The sequence below is a fragment of the Notamacropus eugenii genome, chromosome X (assembly GCF_028372415.1).
Source record: "Notamacropus eugenii isolate mMacEug1 chromosome X, mMacEug1.pri_v2, whole genome shotgun sequence".
Taxonomy (NCBI): Eukaryota; Metazoa; Chordata; class Mammalia; order Diprotodontia; family Macropodidae; genus Notamacropus; species Notamacropus eugenii.
Window position 1 is genome coordinate 93,417,381 of NC_092879.1, and position 18,589 is coordinate 93,435,969.

Consider the following 18,589-nt stretch of genomic DNA (forward strand, 5'->3'; position numbering starts at 1 on the left):
AATGATTTTCCAAGACATTCCATCAGATCCTCCATCTCAATCTTAGCCATTTCTGAGCTCCAATTCTTGCACTAATTCGATAATCATGTCACTCCCTTCTTTGAACGTTTCATCTTTGTCAAATCTACCAAAATCGGGAAGAAAGTACCTGCGCACTATTTTCCAAACTCTCTTCATCCATGATTCTGTTATGTCTTCCCAGGCCTGGGCAATATTCCAGACTGCACGGTAAGATCTCTTCATGTGAAGTCACTCCCTGATCCATAGGTTGTTGCTGTTGTTCCTTCCTGCTCAAAGAGGACCAAGGACATCACAATGTTGGGGTCAAGGTGCAATGTGTTCAACTGAACAGTCTTGAATATTGGGGATGGCAATATCTCTAGATTTGTGCATCTCACCTTCCCTTTGTGCTACTGCGATTCTGCTTCCCTCATAGAGTACAGTGCCTTCTTTGATGTGGGCATGCCATGCTGGGAGGCCTTGTGCAATGTTTCCCTTATCTCAAATGATTCCAAGGTTCTTTGGAGAGGCCTTGGGGCTGTGCTTGTGTCACTTCTGACGTCCATGTGGGCACCTGTCTTGTGAGTTCTCCATAAAATAGTCTTTTAGGCAAACATACATTTGGCATTTGAACAGCATGGTCAACACATTGGAGTTGCCCTCTCTGCAGTAGAGTTTGAATGCCTGGCAGTTCAGCTTGAGAGAGGACCTCAATGTCCAGTACCTTATCCTGCCAGGTGATCTTCAGAATCTTCTTAGGACAATTCAAATGGAAGTGATTCAGTTTCCTGGCATGGCCCTGGTAGACTGGTCACCACAACGGCTCTGCAGACCTTCAGTCTGATAGGCAGTCTAATACTTCTCTCCCACACTTTCCTTTGAAGCCTCTCACACACTGAGCTAGCTCAGGCAATGTTTGTGTCAACCCTATCATCTGTGTGGACTGCTAAGGTAAGTGAACCTACTGTTCTATCATTTTACTATTTTATTATTTAATAGTGAAGTAGTATTATGAGGAAGGTAGTACACTTTTACATTCTCATTAAAATGTTCCAGACAGGGAAGGTGACCTGGGGGGCATTATCGAAAATAAGCAGAACCTTGAAAGAAATGCTATTTTCATTATAAAACTTATCCACTTCAGGAATGAAGCAGTGCATAAACCATTGGTCAAAGACGAAAAGGGTCACCCATGCCTTAAGCATGGTGAAGTAATAATGGCCAGGTAGTGTTGCTTGGCAGATTCCTTTCAATGCTCTGGGACTTTCTGCTTGGTCACAAGAATAGGTTGCAATGTGCAAGTCCAATATATTCCCTCCAAGCAGAAGAGTAACTTTATTTTTAGAAGCTTTATGCCCCTGCATAGTTTTTCTCCCCTACCTAGATGTAGGTTCAAGATGGCATTCTTTGGTAAAATAGGCCAGTTTCATCTGCATTAAAGATTTTCTCTGGCAAGTAGGGACCTTCATCTATTATTTTTTGCAGGAACTCTGGGAACTTCTTTGCTGCATCAATAGCTCCACTAGCAGCCTCTCCTGACGCTTGCATGTTATAAAATCTTGCACAACTGTGCAAAACAATTACTGCTTTATGTAAACACCTATGTTCCTTCAGGGTCTTTTACCTTTAAATCTTCAAAGGGTCTTCAAGCCTTGGCTCGAACAGTCATCAAGCTTAAAGGAATCTTCTGGTGGGCCTGGCCTTCTATCCACATAGTCAGTCATTTCTTCCTCACGAGCATGGCACCTTCTCTTTGTTTTGACAGATAAGTGGCCTTCAAGCCAGTATTGCCTTCTGGGTGCTCCTTTATCCAGGCAGCATCCTGTACTATGGTGTTCAGTCAATACTGTAAGGCTGAGTTCACATGCTACTAATGAGAGTTTTTGTCCTTCTTCATATTTCTCATTTTTATTTCCAAGTCTAGTGGCCTGTATCAACAAGATGGTTCACTTTTCCCCTCGAGAGCACACCTGCCGCCAGCCATGGTGAAAATATAAGGATCACTACTGCACACAGGGACAGGTATAGCATCACTCACTGTCTGCAGACTTCTCAGCTTCCCACCACTGTTTATACTTTGAGTGAGGAATTGTCATAATTTTTTTTAATTCTTTATGTATTAAAATCAAATTTGTATCATATGAATTTAAGTAAAGTAAGAAATGGCTATATTGAGGGATGAAAGGAATATATGATTGACTTTTAAGGATGACTGCTGTTTCCTAAAACATGCCTGGTGCTACTGGCAGCTAGGTGGCGCTGCCTGGAGTCCAGAAGACTGAATTCAAATATGACCTCAAACACTAACAGCTATGTGACCCTGGGCAAGTCACTTAATCTATGTTGGCCTCAGTCTCCTCATCTGTAAATCAGGGATAACAACAGTACCCACCTCCCAAAAATGTCATGAAAACCAAATGAGATAATATTTGTGAGGTGCTTAGCACAGTGCCTAGCACACAGTGTTATATAAATCTTAGTGCTATAACTGCTATTATTATATCAGTATTATTATTCATTGCTTTCAAGGAAAGAAAACTGGAGAAAATGCAGATGCCACAGAGCACGGATGACCAAACTCACGTCTTCTGCTTCAGCTTTCCACCGTCAGTGTCTGTTTGCTGGGACTGAATCTTCTCTTCGTCATCTGACTGTGCGGCATCGTTACTGCAGAGAAAGGAGAAACAAATGACGCCACTTTTAAAAATGTGTAACCACCATCTTTTTCATTTGCCCTTTAACCCTCCTCCAGAATGAGTCCTCAGCAGCCAACTGTCATGGGTGTTTTCCAGTTATTAAGGGCCAGGAGGCACAAAGGGTGGAGGCCTGTTGTCTGATCCAGGGTACAGAGTAATAATAATTATAGGTGAACTTCCTAGAGCATCTTAAGCTTTGTAAAGTGCTTCATCTACTCAATCTCATCTGAGCTTCGCAACAGCCTTGTCAGATGGGAGCTAACAGCCTCCTCCTCATTTTACAAATGAGAACAAATCAGACTGAGTGAAGCCGTGCCTTGCCCTGGTCCCAAAGCTAGTGAGTGGCAGAGGAGGACGAGATACCTCCTAGCACATGGGCCATCTAGTGAATATCCTCTTCACCACATGACCAGACCAACTGCTTTGAGCAGACATTTGTCTGATGATATATGGATTCTCCCTGCCCCCATTCTTGTAATCATGAATTGTTCCTAATGTAAAAGTTCATACATTTATGTAAATTGTTCCTTAGCCATATTTTTTCCCAAATCAACTAGCTCCCCTAACACAATTTCTCTGACCTAAAGAGAAAACAAATTAACAAAGATCAATGGATCCTAAAGTAAAATTTCCAAGAGGAATGCACTGGAACTGTGGTCCTCTCTCTAGACTAACAGATCAATGACATTTCATTAGGTATCTCAGTACCTCTAAATACTTTTCAGTTTTAGAAATTAGACCTAAACCAAAGATGACTCTTAGGTCCCTTTCCATCTGAAATCCTAAGAACTATGAATGTCATGCACTGATTCAAGTATAGGACACTCTCCTAAAAGGTCACCTCTTAACAAGGAAATACACACATACATATGTTTATACTTTAAAATAATTGCAGCTCTATTCAAATGAATGTTTACTGTAAAATGCTTCCAATTCAAATCAAGATATTTTATACATTTTGATTAAAAAAAAAGATTCTGACAGAACAAATAGATGAACTACATTTTAATTCCAGACGTATAAACTACACAGTATAAAATTTAAAACTAAGGAAACTGAAAGCATATACAAATGCGTTGTCAAATGTTTTTCTATGTATTTATTGGTTTCACTAAAAACTTTTCTCTTTTAAAAAAATTATTTATTATAAGGAAAGGCTTAGGGCACACCCATCAATTGGGGAATGGCTGAACAAGTGGTGGCATACGATTGTGACGGAATACTGCTGCAAAATGACGAGCAGGACACTTTCAGAAAAACCTGGAAGGACTGAAATGAACTGATGTAGAGCGCAGCGAGCACCACCAGAACAACGTACACAGTAACAGTCATACTGTATGGCGCTCAACTGTGAATAACTTAGCTCTTCTCAGCAATACAATTCCAAAGGACTCATGATGAAAAATGCTCTCCACCTCCAGAGAAAGAACTGGTGGAGTCTAAATACAAACTGAAACACACTATTTTTCGTGTGTGTGTGTGTGTGTGTGTGTGTGTGTGTGTGTGTGTGTGTGTGTGTGTGTTTTCCTCTGCAACACTGCTGATATGGAAATATGTTTTGCATGACTTTACGTCATTATTAGATCATTAGAGCTCGCCTTCTCAACGGGTGGGGAGAGAATCTGGAACTCAGAGTTTTAAAAAATCAATGTTAAAATTTTTTTACGTCATTGAGAAATATTTAATGAAATAAATAAACATAGATTTTTCTTTAAAAAAAGGGATGGCTCTCTGAGTGTGGAGGTGGGCAAGAGGAAGGATACAGGGGGGATTTTAGGTGGTACAAAAACAAGAGACAGAAATAAAAATGTATTTTAAAAAAATCAACAGAATAAAGTACACGAAAATGCAACCATCCACACACAGGCATCCATCTCTTTTCTTGACCTGCACCTTGCCCATTAGTGCTTAATGTTTAATAAAGATGTGTGGGGTCAACTTGACTGTACTGAATTCTCTTTGTTTAAACAAATTCTTCAGTCTGAGTCGAACTTTGCAGACAGCTTCCCACTTGATAATACTTATTTTTAAAACCATTCTCTTTGGAAATTCAAGGTGACAGTCTTGTAAGTTATCCTGAAAATTTCTTTGGAATAAATGCTGCCATTTTGTTACTACCCTGTTACATTTAACAAATGCTTTCTAAAAAGTAAATTCTCTAATGGAAAGTCACAGTTTTATACATGATCCTTTTTGATTCTTCTTTACAAACTGGAATGCTTGTGTTTGTCGGTTCAGTTCAGAATAAAAAATAAAAAGATTAAAAGTATTGCAGAAAAGAAATCTTTCACATACTATGACAAAGAACTGCGGTAAGCCATACCTTACATATTCCTTAGTCCTTCTCATAATGTGGAGAGTGAGTGGATTAATCCCTGTAGGCAATTTCTCTTCTGCAAGGCTCAAAGGTATTTCTTCTCCTGTATCAAGGTTCTTAATCATTACACTGGCCAAAATTTCCTAAAGTGAAGAAGAACATTTAGTACCAGACCACCAATATTTCCATATTTCTGCTTGAATCTTTCAGGAAGATTCTTTTACAAAGGACATGCAGAGATATGCAATGTTGTACACTTAAAACAGAAGAAACATTGGATAGATTGCTTGAAAAACACTCAAGGTAGGGACTAACTTAGGGAGTGGAAGTGATGAACGCTAACTGATACTCCCAGCATAATTACAAAGCTACTAAGGATGGAACCAATGACATAATATCCTGTAATAGACAATGCCACAGAAATATTACCTCATAATAACAGTATTAAAAAGAATGAGCCAACCAGTCTATGGAGAGAATCAAAGACAGATAGCTTTCTTCCTATAGCCTATTCATAGCAAAAATCTTAACGTCTTCCCTCTTTCTGCAATGATGTAGTTTCTGGATTACAGCTCCTCTGCTCCTCCATTGTCACCCTATCCTCTTCCCTCTTCTCCATTTCTCTGCCTCTCTGTTGTAGACTACACCCACCATGGCTCCACTCCCTATTCTGGTCTGGATTACTCTTCTCCAGTTTCTCAGATCACTTCATTCCTTTCTATTTTGGATAAAAGCACTCAAAAACCAAGTGTATACACACTGCATGCTGTCTGGTATGGACAAAAATATATGCCTACAGAACTGGATACTTACCTTTAGAACTAAGCTGACCTTCTTATAAACTATGGTTCGTGCTTTATCAACATTTTATCTACATTATCAATATCATTACGTGATACTGTCTTTTTAAAAGAATGTATCATTACCATCTTTTTTTTAACTTACTATGTGCCAGACACTGGGCTAAGTGCTTTACAAATATTATCTCCTCACAACCACCCTAGGAGGTGCAATTTATTATCCCCAATTTACAGATGAGGAAACTGAGGGAAACAGAAGTTAAGTGACTTGCCTAGGGACATACAGCTATTAGGTCAAGGTCACATTTTCCCCTTATGTTAAATAATCAAAGGAAAGTTACAAGAGATGCCCTTTTAAAATAATCTCAAGGGGCCACTCCAATGTTCTTCATTTGTTTTGCATCATGATGTTTTTAGCCATTTAAAAAAAAAGCCATTACGACTGTTACCTCATCAGTAAGTTCTCTTCCAGAATTGGACCTCGGTCTTTGAGGACCCATCATCTCCCCTGCTACTGTCTGCCCATCAGATGCTTTTCCATTTTCCTGAAATTATAAGTTTATAAAAAGCAAACCAGACAATGTCAGAGAACTTTCAATTAATCATTACCACACACAGCTGTGAAAAACTTCAATATTTCTGATGATGGAGTCTATTAAAATGGAAAATGGAAAATATCCATTTTAGTGACTTAATATTCCTAGCATGCCGAAGACTGTCCATTGTCCACAAATGGCTGTTTCTTTAACCTTGACAATAAGGAAATGTGCTCTCTCTGGGCCTGCCCAAACAGAGCTTTAGCACTCTCTATGGGGTAGGGTAACAGAGAGATAGAGGACGGCTGCTGAGGAGGCCTAAAAGGGGAGCTGGACCAGGCAAACACTCATGTATTCTGCCACCTGTCGGGCTTTCTGCACGTTCACATTTGGCATACCCCAAGCATGGCCCCATTAGCTAATAGGCAGGTTTTCATGTTTTAAAATACATTGTAAAAATAACCCCCATCTGGGCAGAACTGGGTCAGGAATGTGAGGTATTTTCACTCTTCTGTTCATCATCCCTACAGTGCCACTAAGGCAACCAGGTGAGTGGGGGTAGATGAAGAAAGCATGAAGTGAAATATAAAATATAATGAGGAACCACTGTCCAAGAGATGAGAGGTCTAAGGATAAGAACAGGTAGTTCTCAAGAGAAGAGAAAGCCAAGCTACCAACAACATAAGCCAAAACATGCCCGGTGATTAATAATTAGAGAAATGCTCATTAAAATAAAGTTTGGTTTTCATCTCATATCCATCAGATGTTTGGCAAATGTAACACCAGATGAAAATGGCAAATGTTGGCTGTGGGAAGACAGATGCACATATGCACCGGTGACAGAATTATAAATTAATGAATTCAACCATTCTGGAAAAGAATTTGGAATGACACAAGGAAGTCACTAAATCATATTCTAGCAATTCCAGTACTAGGCATATACCCAAAGTGGATCAAAGACAGAGGGAAAAGCCCTATCTACACCAAAATCTTTATAACAGGGAATGTTCTTTCCAGTTCACCACACTCACCAGTTGAGACAAAACCCAACAAAAATAACAAGTTCAGGGAAACTTGGAAAGGTTTATCAATAGGTGTGGCACTAAAGAAGCAGAACCAGGAACACAATTTACACAATGCCCACAATGACAAAGAAAAAGAGTCCTGACAGACATTAGAACTCTGATCAATGTAGTGGCAATTCTCACCTCAGAGGCCTGGCAAAACCAAAGGACAAAAAGACATACACGTGGCCAGATGTGGCCTGTTTTTCTGAACACTAATTCCTTGGTACAACGGAGAAGTCTGTTTGGGTGAGTCAATGAGGAGTACAACTTTCCTTTACTGATTTCTCAACATATCCTAAACACATGTTTGAGGCAGGATTTGATCCCAGGTATTCTTGGCGTGATCCATGCTATAGATGGGCTTCAGAGTAACTCTTATGTATGCAAGTCATGTTTCCATAGCAATGTTCTAAAAGGTCAACGTGTTCTGATGAAAACACAATAGTAACCTCAATTTTAATTGTTTCCATAGCTTCCTTTTCTTTTGGTGACCTAGAACTCTCTTGTTTAATAAAAGATGTTAGTTCTGTGTGTGAGGTCAAAATAGAAAACAACAAGTCAAGATCTTCTGTCTCTGGCCTAGTTTCAGAGAAACGATTGGTTCTTCTTGCCTCAGTAGAGATCTGACTGCACTCACCTGATCAGTGACAACTTTCTCTCCACTGGTTGCACTCGCCAAATCAAGGGAAGGTTGCGCTTCCTTGGACTGGCATTCAGAAGATGTACCAGGAGTCAAGGCACTACCAGATGCAAAACTGTCTCTAGGAACTACAACAGACTCAGCATTAGGCAGAAAACACCCATATCATTCCCATTAACCATCCCAGCAGCAATAGTTTCCTCTACTTAATATGACATGACCTTCAATGTACAGGACAACTATTACTTCTGCCTATCTGTAGCACTCAATCAAAGCTCTTGGTCTCGAGGCTTCATAGTAAGCCTAAAATATACTTGCCTTCTAGCTCTGACGATTTCACAGTCTCCACCTCTGACTCATTTTTCTTCTTTCGGGGTGGAGGAGCTGGCCGGGCAGGAGGGGGTGGTCTGGGTGGAGGGAGATGGGTTGGTGGGGGAGGCCGAGCTGGGACAGGCTTCTTTGTGCTCGCCACGATATCAGGCTCCACAGGAATATGCCTTGGGGGTTTAACAGGAGCCGTTTCTTCTGCTGCAGCTACTTCTTTGGGAGGGAAGAAATCCATGGATTCTTGTTCTAAAATGTCAGTCTGTTTTACTTCTTCATTTTTGGTTCTGGCTTCTTCTATTTCCATTACAGAATGCCCATCAGTTGAACTGATTTCTGTTACCTGAGCAGTTTCACTGACTTGCTTCTCAGAGGGACCTTCAGAAGCACAGGAGTACTTGCTAGACTCGGGTTTGGTTTCCTTAAATGCGCTTTTCTTTTCTTTTCTTTTAACATCTTGTGACACAAAATCTGTGGCTAAAAGTCCAGGAATATTGTTCCGAAGGTCTGTTTCAACAACCAGGGTACTAGTAGTTGGTTCTGGATCAGAACATTCTGTTCCCTGGGAATCCAAAGGTTCATCTTCAAGCTGCTCGACCTTCTGGCTCTCCTCAATAATACTGTCGATAATCTGAAGAAAGAAAAAAGTTGAGTTGTTTATGAAGACAATCACTGAACTTCTAAGCCATTTCAAACTGTCCGTGTAGCAACAAAAGAGTCCAACCAACCCTAGAAATTAACATTCAGGCTGAGCATTCTAGCTAACTCCAACCTTTGGATTCATTCGCATATTCATGACATATTCATTGAAATAACTGTTTAGAGATTTACGAGCCCAGTTAACCAGGTGTCCAAACACCTACTCAAACCTTATTAACAATAAAAATTGACATTTACATAGTGTTTTAACATTTATAAAGCACTTTGCTCACAAAGCTAGTGTAAACATTAACTCCATTTTACAAGCAAGGGAACTGAGGCCAGACAGGTACAATGACTTGCTAGTGGTCATACAGCTAGTAAGTGTCACAGCAGGATTTGAGCCCAGGTGGCACAGTATAAAAAGACTGGACCCACAGCCAAGGAAACTGAGTTTCAAACCCTGGTTGTGTTATTTGATCTCGGCCCAGTCACTGCACGTCCTGAGACTTCACCTGACTCATGTATAAATGAGGGGGCTGGGCTGGATACCCTTTATAGTCCTGAGATTTTACCCAGTAGTAGCCAACATTCATACAGCACTTTCAGGTTTGCAAAGTGATACACAGATGTAGATAAAGACATAAATAAATAAAAATAAGCTCCTTTGATACTCACAACAACCCTGAGAGGTAGGTGTTATTATTATTCCCATTTTACAGATAAGGAAACTGAGGCAAACAGGGTTAAGTGACTTGCCTAGGGTCACACAGTTAGTAAGTGTCTGAGGTCAGATTTGAACTTAGGTCTTCTTGATTCCAAATATATCCAGCATTCTTGTCCACTGTGGTGCCACCTAACTGTTGGTACAAAAAGAATTCAAGGTTTTTGGCTTTACACATCTACTAATGCCCTTAAGGACAGGGTAGGAAACCCAGCAAGGTACCACAACAGAAATGAGACCAAAAGATGCCAAGCTTCAAGTAGGTCTGTTCTAGGAAGGCCAAAGTCAAGTCTGACTCAGCAACACTTCTCAGACAACAGGAAAAGCTAAGGGCCAAGGAAGCCTGCAGCCTATGCCAAGGCTGGAAGAAGAGGAGCAGTCAATCACAACTGAGAGAAGATCTGTAACCACCCAAGTCTAGCTGGAAGCCTGTAGACCAAACTCTCTAGCGTTCCGAGGTAAGAACACTGAATCCAAACTTCTGCATAAGAGGCTCTGTATGTCCTCTAAACACAACTCAGATGAAGATGTGCCCCTGGTCTAGCCAAGACAGCATGATCAGCCGTTTCAACAATTCCTTCACTATGACACTCCCCTTCCTTGACCACTTAGCTCTACTAAATGGCAATCCTTACCAACCCCTTACCCTACTTCTGGCTCCCAGAGGTATGCTGGAGCAAGTCACTGAACTGTGCTCATCAGACCTGGCACAAATTTCTGCTAATTTCCACAAGGTACAATCCCATTAGCCTTCCCTTGGGTGAAAGCTGCTACCAAATGCACAACTACATTTCCAAGCCTGTTCCATCTTCCTTGGGGTCTGAAGGCCCAACATCCCTCTCAGCAGATAACCTTGCCAAGTTGGAGGATCCTCAGTGTAGAGCTGGCAGGGACCTCGGGGCCATCTAATTCAACCCCCTTGTTTGACAGAGGAGGAAACTGAGGTTCAGGGAAGTGATGTGATGTCATTTCTCAATCTGTCCTGTCTTCCTTTTCTGTCTGTCTCTTTCCCCACAGTGCCCTCCTACTATTTTAGCCCATGTTCCTGACTCAAGAATGCCCACTGTTTCCCAATAATAAAAACTGTTTCTGAAAGTAACAAGGTCTGGTCAGTCAGGGTTAGGAAACATGGTACCATTCTACCTTTCTCTGTTAGTTTTCTCCCAGACTGGCCTTTGCCCAACTTCGTGTTTGTGCTGAAGCCAATGCTCCTTTACTACCCTGTTTTACTAGGAGTTATGTAGGAGTGGATTATAAGAACTGATACAGTTTCTAAATGCAATGAGGGCCAATCACCCAACAGGGGCTCAAGCATCAGGAGCTGCATCCCCTCACTTCATGCCACTGCACTGACCCAATTCTCCTTCTGCCTGTGCTGGATCTGTTCCTCTTCTTGCCCACCAAGTCCAAGCCCTGCCGCTTCTCTCAAAGCATCGCCATGCTCACAGCTTTACCTGTGATCTTCCAAATCCTTCTCTCAGGTGCTACTCTTTCAGGAGGGTGCGAGGCAAGTTTGGTTTTTCCATTGCTTCACGAGACGTTCCCTTTGGAACTAAATACATTCCAATCGAATTCATCATCTTCCCCCCACCCCCAACAAACAACAACAGGCTTCTCTTGCTCAATTCTCTCTCATTTCTGTTTGCCCAGCACAAAAAAAAGTCATCTAATAAATGTTCAAATCAATTCTCCAAGTCCTCTGACACAGAAACATGGGGTTAGTTTTCTCTCTTGTCCTGTGTCATCCAGAGGTGGGTGCCAAATTGATTTGAAATGTCTACCACGCGCCCACCCCATAGCGGAGGCCCTCAGCACCTTCTTAAGGGGCCTCTAGTACTCCCTCCGCGTTACAGACAAACGTGGCGCTAGGGTCCAGGACTTGCAGCTCCAGGACTGAATAATGACCATTATGCCCCAACAACTCAGTATGGTTAATCTGTTTCCATCAGGTCACTTCCAAGACTCATCACTTGTTCCCCACTGTCTACTATATCAAGTGCAGAATCCTTATCCTCACATCCAAGGCCCTCCAGAGACTTTCTCACTATTTCCATATATGAAGAGATCTCTCCATTATCTCAAACACAATTCTGCTTCCAAGCCATGGCTCATGCTCTTCTCTCTCCTCTAATCAAATCCAATTTAACCTTTAAGATCCAACTCAAGTCGTCCCTCTATTAAAGCCTGCCTGATAACTACCCAGAATTCTCTTTACTCTAAACTCCTATAGATACTTCTAATCCTATAATGTGTTATTTAGTTTGGAAAATGTATTTATAACTAGTTTTGTGATCATGCCTTTAAGAGATATGTATAGAAAATGCAGGGGATGCCATTAAGTCTGTTACCTCTGGGGGTTTGTCCCTTCTCTCATTCCTCAACCCCCAGTTCACTTTCAATCGATTTAGTGGCTCTTTTCCTCCCACCTACAGACGTTCTTAGGCCTACTCCATTCTTGAAAAACTCTTTGTCAGCCATACCCTTGTGTAATCATCCTATATTTTGCCTCTCTCTCACCTCCAAACTCTGGGAAGGAACTGGTTTCTTTCACTTCACTCCCCCACTCACTTCTCAACCCTTTGCTTTTGGGCTTCTGATCCTCTCATGTGCTGCGGCTAATACCAATGATGACTTCCCTTCCTCCTGAATACTCTCCTCCCACAATTGACCTTCACTGACCTCTTATCTGTACCACCTTCTGTCTAGAAGGGCTTGGGAGACTGGATTCCCCACTAGGCCACACTAGTTAAACCCTTCCTGAAGAGGGAGGGGAAGCAGCAGGACTGAACAAATAATCACTGACTAGCCAGAAAGGTTATGGTGCAGTGGACAGAGCTCCAGGCTTGGAGTCAGGAAGATCCAAGTTCAAATCCAGCCTCAGACACTTACTAGCCATGTGACCCTGGGCAAGTCCCTTAACTGTGCCTCAGTTTCCTCATCTGTAAAATGAGCTGGAGAAGGAAATGGTAAACCCCTCCAATATCTTCGCCAAGAAAACCCCAAATGGGGTCACAAACAGTCAGGCATGACTGAAACAACTGAATAACAACAAAAAGCCAGCACCTGACCTGAGACAGGACCCCTTACAGCTTCTCCCACCCAGACAAGAACCAAGGTTCTTGCATGCTGATCTGGTCACTGGGCTGCTCTTTAACTCTGACCACTAACTTAGAAGTCCTCTTCATGGGGTGGCTGAAACCAGCTTTGTTTCTTGCCACACCCTTTCCAGCCCCCTTCATGGAATGAACTAAAGCAAAGTTCAGGCAAAGGCTGGAGAGGACAACTCCCCACTGCTCTCATGTTTCCCTTTAGACTCCAGCTCCTAATGTTTCATCATCTACCGTGGAAGACCTAGGGCCTAGAACACACTGTTAATTCTAGTTTCCCATGGTACTGTTATCTCCCTACCAATTATCTTCTCTCTCTCTCCAACCTTTTTTCCTTTAATTAAAAAGTTAATTTAGGGGGGAAAACTGAAGCTAGAGAGCTTCTTTCCTAAGGACTAAGACAAAAGGTCAGCTCAAGAATTCTCCCAAGATGGCCACTAGTGCACACCTTACTCCTCCTGTGGCATTCCAAGCCCAATGCAGTGGGGCCATACTCCTCTCCTACTCCTACCCCTTCACACACACACCACTGCAGGCCAGGCAGTGGACTCTGGGTTCCTCAAAGGCAGCTCTCCATTGCACCTCCCTGCATGTCAGCACACAGACTCTCCTGTTCCTTCTTCACTTCCCCCTTTCAAATCCTCCATTTCCATCCATATTTAACTCAAGTGCCATCTCTTATGGGAAGAGCTTTCCTTTTCCTGCCATCCTTAAATTAGAGCCTATTTATTTTTTCAGTTAAATGAGGAAGCGGGATGACAGAGTGAATAGATGGCTGGACTTGGAGTCAGGAAAACCCAAATTCAAGTTCTGTCTCAGATATCTACTTGCTGTGTGGCCCTGGGCAAGTCATTTAACCTCTACCTCAGTTTTCTCAACTATGAAATGAGGATAACACCAACCTTACAAGATTATTGTGATGATTAAATGGGATATGTACAAACCTTAAAGCTCTATATAAATGTTAGCTACTACTAATATTATTATTGCTATTACGAATGGTGTAAACCCCTCCTCCTCCCAGAAAATGTGAAGGTAGAGATTTCTGTCCTTACGCTGCTGGTGCCTAACCCAGAACCTTGTACACAGTAAGCACTAAATACTTGTTGAATGAATGGCCAAGTAAACATCTGGCTCTTACAGCTTCTTCAAAGTAGGAATCTATCAATGGTCAGACAATTCAATCTTCTACTCAGTGACTGTTCTTTAGAAGTAAATCTGCTTTAGTTTTAAGCAGCAGGGTTAAATAATTTTTCTCTGAATTCCTTTTAGTACATACACGTGTGCATGTGAATACTTGCTGTGTACATATATGTACGTCACATACAAATATTCTGTGACAAACATGTATGTATATGTCCCTATAAGCACATGTACCTACATACACACATGTGTATACACCTGATCTCCTTGATAAGAGTGCAAACACAAGAGAACAAGGATCGTGTCTGATACTTAATGTCTGCCTCCCATAAGATCGAGTCAATTGCAGTATTTCCGGCTTGCTCCCCACTGTTGATCTGAAGCATGTGAAGGGCTGAGAAGGAGGAAGCCCAAGGATCTGGCAGAGACAACCCTGGAACCCTGAAATCAGGAGTATAGGGCACTTCTCACATGTTGCACTTAAGGCCTGGTTTGAAACCCAACATGGCCCAAAGTTATTCTAGTCAAACATAAAATACTGCCTTCCTACTCATGCACTTTTATAAGTGCTATTTGTGCCAAGTAGAGATTATTTTAATAATAAAAATGAGACAAGGTTAAAGACTTTTAAGAAAAAGACATTCTTTCACGTTACTAACAAATTCTAGAAAAAAACTGATGAAATGCTCATGTTGTATTCAACATGACAGTAGAAATATATTGGTGGGGAAAAACCATTTTCTTATTAAAGTTGGCCATCCTTAGTGAAATTTCACTGACCTTCTTGGAATCATCTTGTTTCAATTCTTGAACAAGGGACTCATTTCCGACCTTACGTTTAATGCTATCTGTTTCCTGGAAAAACAACAAAATGACAAATCTCAATGAGACTCCTTGTCTTTAAAAAAAGAAAATCTGGATAAAGCAGACATGGATCAGATAACCTGGTATCTTTACTCCTAAAAGCCATGATTTCTATGCTAAATTACAGAAGGTTTAAAAACTTGAGAAGTCTACACATCAACATTTTTCTGGGTTTTTTTTTTTTTTTTTTTAGTAATTTTTAACACAAATATGCAATTCAGAAAGGTGCAGCTAGGTGGTGCAGTGGATAGAGCACCAGTGCAGGAGTAAGGAGGACCTGAGTTCAAATCTCACCTCTGACACTTGACACTCACTAGCTGTGTGACCCTGGGCAAGTCATTTAACCCCAATTGCCTCATCCTGGGTCATCTCCAGTCATCCTGATGAATATCTGGTCACTGGATCCAGATGGCTCTGGAGGAGAAGTGAGGCTGGTGACCTGCACAGCCCTCCCTCACTCAAAACAAAGTCAAGTGCAAGTCATGTCATCATTTCCCTGTTGGCATAGTCTTCTTTGGCAATGAAGGATGAACACACACACGCAATTCAGGAAATGGGGACATGTATGTCTGTGTGAATAGACACGTGTTTGGAATGATAAAAGCCCGAAAACAAAAACCTTAATGTTATAGCTATTTTATACTATTTTACAATCATAAAATTATGGCAATATTACTATAACTCCTAACCCTAAAATGGATTTCAAATTATGAATCACCATATGCAAGCTATATTTGGCATTTGGAAACAGTCTCCACTCAATACTCTGACTGATCTAGGGGGTAAGCTTGCCAGTGTAGGTGATCCTGTCACCGGGGCAGATCATTTCCTATCCATGCCTTTGCATTTCATGGGATTCAGAGCCTTGACTTTTCATAAATTCTCCAAAGAATCTACCCAATGCAATCCCAACATGATTCGAAGTTATTTTAAGTAAAAACATGAAATAACACATTCTATTCAGAATGCGGTCTAAAGTCTTTTAACATGTCAGGCATGAAATAATACGGATGGACAAAACAAACATTTATTAAGCACCACGTGCCAGGTATTGTGATAGGGGCCAGGACAACAAATATAAGCAAAACAGTCTCCGTCCTCATGGAGCTTATACTCTAATATAAAGGGGAGCTGGGAAGAGGTACGGATAAGAGCTCAGGGTTTTTCTTGGGTAAGATCCATAGGAGGAGGTAGTCTGAGTGGAAGCAGCATGGTTTATAAATGGCTTGGAAATACAACATTCTTGCCAACTATCTGTTAGCTTTTGCTGTTGATATTGCCTTTTTCTAATCATACATGTCTTTGAGAATGTCTTCTTCAAGTCATCATTGGTAATATACTGAAGCCACTGATATTCACAATGCAGTTTTCCATTCCTCTTTAGGTGCCTTGTACTGTTCATTCTTTTGAGATTCTAGTGTTCAATGCATCTTTAGGAAGCTGTTTAAGGTTAGAGAGGGTTACTCTCCCACTGTGACCCACAGTTTAAGAAGCACTGTAGATCTAGCCAATTCCAGGGCCCATTCATTTTCCATTTGCATATGCCCAGGATATATGTGTTGTTGTTTTTCATTCGTTTCAGAGATGTTCAACTCTTTGTGAACTCTTTTGGGGTTTTCTTGGCAAAGATATTGGAGTGGTTTGCCATTTTGTTCTCCAAAAGATATAATATTGATACAATAAATGGATACGCTGACCAATAAAATGTATGTCACTATCTGTGCAGCATTCCTTCTTCATTTATTTGGGTTTTGCTAGGTAACATGCTAGCCCAATCTATTCAAGCCAGCAGTATGACCCACAGCAGCACAGAAATTCCTTCCCTTCTCTCAATGTCCTTCCCTTGCTATGGCTAAGTAAGCTTCCTGTTTGTCAACTGCTACACAGACTATGAGTGTCTCATTTTATTCCTTATAAAAGATAAGGAATCATCCCATCTGAGCCAGGTATTAGCTTATTATACTAAATAGAGTACTTTTTTTGTTGTTGATTCAATTTTATTTTCAGTTTCAAATTCCCTCCTCACTTCCCATCCCTAACCATTGAGAAAGCAAGAAATATAAAACCCATTACAAATATGAAGTCATGCAAAATAAATTTCCTTATTAGTCATATTGTAGGGGAAAAAAACAAGAAAAAGAGAAAAAAAATGCTTCCATCTATGATCTGAGTCCATCACTTCCCTAACTGGAGGTGGACAGCATGCTTCATCTTGAGTCCTTTGGACTGTGATTGGTCACTGTGTTGATCAGAGTTAATAAGGTTTTTCACAGCTGATTATCGTTACAATGTTGCTGTTACTGTGTAAATTATTTTCCTCCTTCTGCTCACTTCACTTTGCATCAGTTCATATATAAAAGAGTCTTCAGGTTTTTCTGAAACTATTTCCTTCATCATTTCTTATAGAACAATAGTATTCCATCACATTCACATACCATAACTTGCTTAGCCATTCCCCAAATGATGGGCATCCCCTCAATTTCCAACTTTTTGCCATCACAAAAAGAGTTGCTATAAATATTTTTATGTATATATGGGTCCTTTTTCTTTTTTATTTATCTCTTTCAGGTATAGACCTCGTAGCAGTATTGCTGGGTCAAAGGATACGTATGGATTAATAACTTTTTGGGCATAGTTCAAAGTGCTCTCCAGAATGGTTGGTCTACTTCACAGATCTACCAACAGTGCACCTATTTTCCCATATTCCCTCTGGCATTTACCATTTTCCTTTTCTGTCATGTTAGCCAATCTGATAGGTGATAGAAATTGTTGGCAAATGGTGAGTTCTTGTCCCAATAACATCTACTAGTTGGGAAAAATTGCTCCTAAAAATAATCTAATTTTATCTTCATTGGTTGCACATTCACCCTTTTCATTCTAGATACTGGCAAACTGGGATTATTTTTTTAAAATCAACTTATTAATTAATAAAAAATAAATATATAAAATAAACCAATGGTTTGCCTATTTTATTGTGCCTTTTCTAAAACTAGCTCCTAGTTTTACTTATTATCTCAATTTTTTTAAACTTCCAATTTTATTAATCTTTCCTTTGATTTTCAAGATTTCTATTTTATTGGTTAGTTGGGGAAATTAAATTTGTTCTTTTTGTAGCTTTTGTAGTTGCCTGCCCACTTCACTGATCTGCTCTTTTTTCATATATAAGACATAAGAATTTACAGACATAAATTTTCCATATAAAAGCTTTGGATGCATCCTACAAATTTTAGTATGTTGTCATTATCTTTAATGAAGCTGATTGTTTCTATGACTTGTTCTTTGATTCACTCAGTCTGTCAGGTTAGGTCACATAATTTCCAATTAATCTTTAATCTATGCTTCAAAAGTCTTTTATAGAATGTAATTTTTATTGCACTATAGTCAGAAAAGATATTTCTGCATTTGTTTGTGAAATTTGTATGCCCTAATACATGGTCAATTTTTGTGAAGGTGTCATGCACAGCTAAAAACAAAAAGACGCATTCCTTTCTGTTCCCATTTAGTATTCTCCAGTGGCCTAAAATATCTAACTTTTCTAAAATTCTATTCATCTCTTTAACTTCTTTCCTTTGGATTTTGTGGTTAAATATGTCTAGGTCTAAGAGGGATAAACTGAGGTCCTACATTAGTATAGTTTTACTTTCTATTTCCTCCTGTAATGCTTAATTTTATTCCTATCCTACATTAGCATGGAATATTTAGGCTCAGACATTTCTAGAGTACCTATTTATA

General features: G+C 40.4%; 1 protein-coding gene and 1 long non-coding RNA gene across 3 annotated transcripts in view; one reads left to right on the forward strand and one right to left on the reverse strand.

Moving 5' to 3' along the window:
- Positions 1 to 18,589, reverse strand: part of WDR44 (WD repeat domain 44) — a 76,991-nt gene that overhangs the window by 31,039 nt on the left and 27,363 nt on the right. The window contains exons 3-8 of one of the 2 annotated variants that reach the window (XM_072626384.1): positions 14,774 to 14,848; positions 8,375 to 9,011; positions 8,054 to 8,184; positions 6,263 to 6,358; positions 5,020 to 5,156; positions 2,584 to 2,667 (exon numbers count right to left, since the gene is read on the reverse strand). In XM_072626384.1, the coding sequence (XP_072482485.1) occupies positions 2,584 to 2,667; positions 5,020 to 5,156; positions 6,263 to 6,358; positions 8,054 to 8,184; positions 8,375 to 9,011; positions 14,774 to 14,848 (1,160 nt within the window). The remainder of the gene's footprint in view (positions 1 to 2,583; positions 2,668 to 5,019; positions 5,157 to 6,262; positions 6,359 to 8,053; positions 8,185 to 8,374; positions 9,012 to 14,773; positions 14,849 to 18,589) is intronic. The other variant, XM_072626383.1, reaches the window with a different exon arrangement.
- Positions 616 to 3,217, forward strand: LOC140515588 (uncharacterized). Its single transcript, XR_011971094.1, has 3 exons — positions 616 to 951; positions 1,925 to 2,022; positions 2,530 to 3,217. It is a non-coding gene; the product is annotated as an uncharacterized lncRNA (long non-coding RNA).